This window comes from Bidens hawaiensis, unplaced genomic scaffold, assembly GCF_021521415.1.
Source record: "Bidens hawaiensis isolate Kalapana, Puna unplaced genomic scaffold, B.hawaiensis_p1.1 tig00003244_1, whole genome shotgun sequence".
Classification (NCBI taxonomy): Eukaryota; Viridiplantae; Streptophyta; class Magnoliopsida; order Asterales; family Asteraceae; genus Bidens; species Bidens hawaiensis.
In genome coordinates this window covers 1,282,481-1,290,000 of record NW_027491178.1, presented here as the reverse complement: position 1 = coordinate 1,290,000, position 7,520 = coordinate 1,282,481, and the positions used below count along the sequence as shown (strand labels likewise).

Sequence of the window (7,520 nt, the reverse complement as noted above, 5' to 3'; positions counted from 1 at the left end):
CTCTTTGGTTCTCTTCCTCACAAATTTCATACTAATTTATTGTATACGTCAGAGTTTTATCCAATTAAAATATTCTAAAGAATCATCAAAATAACTTTTAATCTGAAAGTTATCATACGATCTATGATTTACTGATTATCCAAGCTGCTATTTCAAAATCCCCAACAAAGGGAACCTTCTAGCCGGAAGCACGAATAAAAATTTTGAAAATTGAACTGACCCCATTTGCCTCACTCATGACATCAATATTTAATAGATGAAACATTTTTCTTAAACTTTAACCATATACTTTGTACATACGTGCATGAAGTGTGCACAAAGAATCTTGGTGCGACCAATGTGTTCTTTTATGTCACTTCAATATTTTAAAACAAATTAAAATCCCAAAAAGAAACTAAACAGAGATCCAAAATCTTTACACACAAAAGATAATCAGACAAAAGAGAAAGTGCAGAGGAGAGAGTGAGAATCAAAATAAAATATAAAACAAAAATAATATTAAAAAATGGCATCAAGAGACTTTATGGAGAAGATAAAGAGAGGAAGAGAGCAGTGGAAATGGTCTGAAATGCAAAGTCTTGAACTTGTCTGTGAAAACCCAAATCCACCCTTGGGATCACTGACTGAAGAAGACCAAGAAACTGATACTGATATGGGAATGGAAGGAGAAAAGAGTAAAAATGCAGAGAAAAATATGGATGCTTCAGTTGGGTTTGGAGAGTTGTTTAGATTTGCAGATAGATTGGATTATGTGTTGATGGGAATTGGTACAATTGGTGCCTTTGTTCATGGCTGTTCTTTGCCTATCTTTCTTAGATTCTTTGCTGATCTTGTCAATTCATTTGGGTCAAATGCAAATGATATTGATAAAATGAGTGATGAAGTATTAAGGGTAAAATTCTTTTTCTCCAAATTCAACTTTTTTGTCATAAAAATTTCATCTTTTGTTTAATTTTTTTTTCAAATTCTTGTTTTTCCTTTTTTGGTTTTGTAGTATGCATTAATGGCAACATTTTTAGCATAAAAATATTATTTCTTATTTTTTTTTCAAAATTCTTGAAATTTTATGTTGGGCTTTGCAATATGCATTTAGATTAACATTCTTTTTATAAAAATTCAGCTTCTTTCAACATAAAAATATGATCTTTTTACCCCCTCTTCAAATTCTTGATTTTTCTTGTTGGATTTTGCAGTATGCATTTTACTTTATTATAGTTGGAGCTGCAATATGGGCATCTTCATGGGCAGGTATTTATGGTCAACTTTTTTCACTTTATATCAACATTTATTTCAACAATTATTCTTGAAAATGACTGTATATTAACATTATGTATATCTTATTTTCAGAGATATCATGTTGGATGTGGACAGGAGAGAGACAATCAACAAAAATGAGGATCAAATATCTAGAAGCAGCATTAAGTCAAGACATTCAGTTCTTTGACACTGAAGTCAGAACTTCAGATGTTGTCTTTGCTATCAACACTGATGCTGTTATTGTTCAAGATGCCATCAGTGAAAAGGTAAATTTTTTTTTATCTTTTGTTAGATTATGCATAAATACTTGATAATTTATATCCTAATAATGTGAATGTGTGACAGTTAGGAAACTTTATACACTATTTGGCAACATTTGTGTCTGGTTTTGTGGTGGGATTCACAGCAGTTTGGCAATTAGCACTTGTGACACTTGCTGTGGTGCCTTTAATTGCTATAATTGGAGCTATTCATATGACCACATTGGCTAAATTGTCTTCTAAAAGCCAAGAAGCTCTTTCAGAAGCTGGAAACATTGTTGAACAGGTGACTTTTCTATTTTTAGTATTGCTGCATTTGATCCAAATTTAAGCTGGAAAAAAAAATAATAAAAAAATCTGTCTTTTGATGTTTTCATTATTGGTTTATACTTTACATATTAAAGTTCACTAATTTACTATCTGAGTACTTTCTTGATCAATAAAAAATGCAGACAATAGCCCAAATTCGAACGGTTTTGGCATACGTTGGTGAATCTAGAGCGTTACAAGCATACTCTGAAGCATTAAGCGTTGCGCAAAAGCTTGGATACAAAAGTGGATTTGCAAAAGGATTAGGATTGGGATCAACTTATTTTACCGTCTTTTGTTGTTATGCACTTGTTTTATGGTATGGAGGCTACCTTGTTAGAAATCATTACACCAATGGAGGACTTGCCATTTCTACAATGTTCTCAGTCATGATTGGTGGACTGTAAGTACTCTTTTTCTCTCTAGACCATTGAAAAAAGGATCGTAAATCTGCACACAGGCATGCCTGTCACATCATATGGGTCGTATAAAGCGAACTTATACATCATACGGCCTGTATGAGCATTGACACAACACACCAAAGTTATACGAGTACGTATAACAGCTCGTATAACACCTTATATGGTCCATATGAGCAGTTTCACTATATCATACGGGCCATATACGGTCATAGGATGTATGATTTGGCGAAAAAGTAATACGACCTGTATGACTTGTCAACGGTGTACCGATAATATGTCAGTGATGTGCATTAAAAATGATCTTTAAGATCATTGATCAATATTAATTATCAAATTTGACAGTGCATTAGGTCAATCTGCTCCAAGTATGACTGCATTTACAAAAGCGCGAGTAGCAGCAGCTAAAATCTTTAAGATCATTGATCACAAACCAAACGTTGATAAAAACCATGAATCGGGTTTGGAGTTGGATTCGGTTTCGGGTCAACTAGAGTTAAAAAGTGTTGACTTTTCATACCCTTCAAGACCAGATGTTAAAATTTTAAACAAATTCACTTTAACTGTTCATTCTGGGAAAACTACTGCTTTGGTTGGAAGCAGTGGTTCTGGAAAATCCACTGTTGTTTCCCTCATTGAAAGGTTCCATGATCCTACCTCTGGTAATCGCAATGTACAACTCTTAATGCAGACTGTACAACACATAGATTGTAAATGTTTTCTGATTAATTGTTTTCAGGACAAGTTATGCTTGATGGGCATGGCATTAAAGGACTAAACTTGAAATGGTTAAGGCAACAAATTGGTCTGGTTAGCCAAGAGCCAGCACTATTTGCAACCACCATAACAGAAAACATTCTTTTGGGCCGGCCTGATGCGTCCATGGTTGAGGTCGAGGAAGCAGGCCGTGTTGCCAATGCTCACTCGTTTATTATCAAATTACCTGATGCATACGATACTCAGGTTAGTAAACTAGTCAAATATTAGACCATATTGACAATTTCGTTCAAACATTTAGCATTTGAGCGTAAGGTCATCTCGGCTATTTCAAAATTTTATACCCGATCCATGTTGCTCGTGAAGTGGGCCCGGGTGGGTAAATCTTGAGTTTTAACATGAGTGATGATAGATCATCTTGTTCACTTTATTAAATCATAGCATAGCAAGTCAAACAAGAAAAAAATAGTTAACATCCGTCCGGGCCGGGTCAAACTTATCAAAAGGTTATGTGCAGGTTGGTGAAAGAGGATTACAGTTATCAGGTGGTCAAAAGCAAAGAATAGCAATAGCAAGAGCAATGTTAAAGAATCCTGCAATCTTGCTTTTAGACGAGGCTACAAGTGCCTTAGATTCAGAATCAGAAAAACTGGTACAAGAGGCATTGGACCGGTTTATGATTGGGAGGACAACTTTGGTGATCGCCCACCGTCTCTCCACCATACGCAAGGCGGATCTTGTGGCGGTTTTGCAACAAGGTGGTGTTTTGGAAATTGGAAGTCATGATGATCTTATTGCTAAAGGGGAAAATGGTGTTTATGCTAAGCTTATAAAGATGCAAGAGGTAGCTAATGAAACCGCTATGAATAATGCCAGAAAAAGCAGTGCAAGGTAATAAAAACTTGTTATATATTTATATTTTAACCTGGTTTTTAAAATCGATCCTACCAGTGAACTGATAAGACGGCCGGTTTGACTACTGGTCCGACGATAAAACATCCGCTAAATGCTATTTCTTTGGAAATGATTTCTGATTTCAATATTGACACCATACCTCTCACAGAAAAGTATGAAACATATATTAAATTCATATTTATGACAGTAACTCATCTAAACATAAATAAAATATGCATCCATTCCAATAGATGAATATACAACAGTTAGACCACAAAACTCAACTTAAGATGAGTTTAAGTGTTTAACTTTAAACTTATATAGCTTTTACTTGTTTTTACCTTTTTAGGCCTTCCAGTGCAAGAAACTCAGTGAGTTCACCAATTATGACCAGAAACTCATCTTACGGTCGATCACCATACTCCCGGCGGTTATCTAACGTCTCAATGTCCGACTTCAACCCATCACTCGACGGAGGACACCCGAACCCAAATCACCAGCTCGAGAAGCTTCCGTTTAAAGAGCATGCAAGTTCCTTCTGGCGACTCGCAAAAATGAACTCACCAGAATGGACATATGCTCTAATCGGTTCAGTAGGCTCGGTAATCTGCGGTTCACTCAGTGCGTTCTTCGCTTACGTTCTAAGCGCTGTTTTGAGTGTGTACTACAATCAAGATCATGAGTACATGGTTAAAGAAATCGGGAAATACTGTTATCTGTTGATCGGAGTGTCGTCGGCGGCGCTTATTTTCAACACGCTGCAGCATTATTTCTGGGATGTTGTTGGAGAAAACTTGACTAAACGGGTTCGAGAGAAGATGTTGGAAGCGGTTTTGAATAATGAGATGGCGTGGTTCGATAAGGAGGAGAATGAAAGCTCGCGAGTGGCTGCAAGGTTGAGTTTGAATGCGAATAATGTTCGGTCTGCAATTGGTGACCGCATTTCGGTTATTATGCAGAACTCCGCGCTCATGTTGGTTGCATGCACTGCCGGGTTTGTTCTCCAATGGCGGCTTGCACTTGTTCTTGTTGCTGTTTTCCCGGTAGTGGTTGCAGCAACTGTTTTGCAGGTTCGTTCATTTAACTTTAACTGAACAAATGATCGATCATGAACAATAAACAATTAGTGTTTTCTTGTTCGTGTTCGTTCATCAATAAGATGAACATGTTTGTTCATTAACAAGATAAATAAACGGTTCATGAACGTAAATGGACGAACATAACTGAACATAGATGAACGAGTAGAACTGAGCTAAAACTAGTTAAAGTAATATGAATATATTAGTGAACGTAGACGAACGAATGTAAAAAATGTAACCTGACCGCCTGACGAACATAAATGAATTTTAAAGAACAAATGTTCACAAAAATAAATGAATGAGACACGTGTTCATATTTGGTCGTTTAACTAACTGAACACATATTTGTTCATGTTCATTCGTTTATTAAATACATGAACATAAACAAACTTCCCACCAAATGATTCACATACTGTTCACTGAACGTTCGCTTTGTAGACTGGCCTAGACTTTCTTAATATGCTGCATTTCTTTGGGATTTAGTTTGATTGTTGAGTTTTTGTGTTTCCTGATTTGAAACAGAAAATGTTTATGCAAGGATTTTCTGGGGACTTAGAAGGTTCACATGTGAAAGCCACACAACTTGCAGGAGAGGCTGTGGCGAATATGAGAACCGTGGCAGCATTCAACTCGGAGTCAAAGATAGTCAACCTTTTTAGAACACGTCTCGATGGGCCGCTTCGTAGATGCTTCTGGAAAGGACAGATAGCCGGGAGTGGGTTCGGGGTGGCTCAGTTTTTGCTCTACTGTTCGTACGCGCTCGGGCTATGGTACGCTTCATGGCTCGTAAAGCATGGGATCTCGGATTTCTCAAAAACCATTCGCGTGTTCATGGTTCTCATGGTTTCAGCCAATGGTGCTGCCGAAACCCTGACCCTAGCTCCTGATTTTGTTAAGGGAGGTCGAGCAATGAGGTCCGTGTTTGACCTTCTTGACCGGGAAACGGAAATTGAGTCAGATGACCCTGACTCAACTCCGGTCCCGGACCGGCTCAGAGGAGAGATAGAATTAAAACATGTTGATTTCGCTTACCCGTCTCGTCCTGACACCCCGGTTTTCCATGACCTTTGTCTACGGGCCAGAGCCGGAAAGACTCTGGCCCTAGTCGGGTCAAGCGGGTGTGGAAAAAGCTCGGTAATCGCACTCGTACAAAGATTCTACGAGCCGTCACACGGGCATGTAATAATAGACGGAAAAGATATTCGAAAATATAACTTAAAATCCCTGCGTCGCCACATTGCCACGGTCCCACAAGAACCGTGTCTCTACGGGACCACCATTTACGAAAACATCGCGTACGGGCACGAGTCAGCAACCGAGGCGGAGATTATCGAAGCTGCCACCTTGGCAAACGCTCATAAGTTTATATCTTCATTACCAGACGGATACAACACGTTTGTGGGAGAACACGGGGTACAGTTGTCGGGCGGACAAAAGCAGCGTGTGGCCATCGCACGTGCGTTTTTAAGAAAAGCTGAGATCATGCTACTAGACGAGGCGACAAGTGCACTAGACGCAGAGTCTGAGAAGTGCATCCAAGAGGCGCTTGAACGTGTCTGTTTAGGTAAAACAACTATTGTTGTTGCGCATAGGTTGTCAACTATACGAAATGCCCATAGTATCGCGGTTATTGATGATGGGAAAGTGGTGGAACAAGGTTCGCACTCGCAGTTGTTGAAGAATTATGTGGACGGATGTTACGCGAAGATGATTCAGTTACAAAGATTCTCACACGGGCGTGAAGTTGTAAACAATAACATTGCGTCGGTTGGTTCGAGTTCATCAACACAATTCTAAGGAAATAAGATGATGAATCTGTAATATTTTGTGTTTTGTTTATGTATTTTAGGAATGTACTTTCATATTATGTTGGTATATGTGTTAGTTGTGTAGGCTTTATTGTCTTGAAATCTGAAATCTGCTGAAAATTCGGTTTAAACCAAATTCATATTTCGAAAGCCTTGAAATCTGCTGAAAATGGGAGCCCCATTTAGATTGCCTATTGATCGTACAAATGAAATATACAAAATCTAACAAAATCCATTGGACAGTCAATATGAGACATCAACTACTTATAAAGCCTTGATGATTTGATCAATTTGCAACTTTGCATGAATCACTTAAAAATAAAAAAACCCAATTGACCCACACCTTTTCAAAGTATTTTTAAGTCACTATTAAATTCTTAAACCACGTAACTAAAACAAATGATTACACTTTGACTTGTGCTTTTGTCAAATAATAACACGCTTAGGTAAATTTAAATAAAAGTACGTACATCCAATCCGTTTTTGTCTAGTTGGTCAGGATATTCGGCTCTCACTTGAAAGACCCGGGTTCAAGTCCCGACAACGGAAAACCTTTTTTTAATTCTATTGATATCATTTTTCATTTTTTACATAATGTTGATGGCAGGTTATAAAAGTGAGCCGTGAATTATTTTGGGCTAACGATGACGGGTCCGCCACTATGGCCACATAGAGAACTCTTCAACGAAAATTAATCTTGAAATTAAATAATAATAATCTCGTTCAGTAGGAAATTAAAATTTCATTTCATTAAATAAAAGATAAAATCGTTCAGTA

The 7,520-nt window shown here is 37.6% G+C and overlaps 1 protein-coding gene across 1 annotated transcript; it reads left to right on the top strand.

The window, feature by feature from the left end:
* The first annotated feature begins 345 nt into the window (after positions 1-345).
* On the top strand, positions 346-6,809 carry LOC143622979 (ABC transporter B family member 1-like). The gene is made up of 10 exons (XM_077093986.1): positions 346-892; positions 1,194-1,248; positions 1,348-1,523; positions 1,603-1,803; positions 1,970-2,229; positions 2,591-2,907; positions 2,985-3,208; positions 3,480-3,853; positions 4,206-4,926; positions 5,458-6,809. Exons 1-10 carry the CDS (start codon positions 506-508, stop codon positions 6,730-6,732), a joined length of 3,990 nt encoding a protein of 1,329 aa, XP_076950101.1. The 5' UTR covers positions 346-505; the 3' UTR covers positions 6,733-6,809.
* The last annotated feature ends 711 nt before the right edge of the window (positions 6,810-7,520 follow it).

Excerpts from the sequence above, each read along its gene's own strand:
- LOC143622979 (XM_077093986.1), top strand. The coding sequence starts at position 506 with ATGGCATCAAGAGACTTTATGGAGAAGATAAAGAGAGGAAGAGAGCAG. Across the intron at positions 2,230-2,590 it reads TCAGTCATGATTGGTGGACT|TGCATTAGGTCAATCTGCTC; the intron begins GTAAGTACTCTT and ends CAAATTTGACAG. Across the intron at positions 3,854-4,205 it reads GCCAGAAAAAGCAGTGCAAG|GCCTTCCAGTGCAAGAAACT; the intron begins GTAATAAAAACT and ends TTACCTTTTTAG.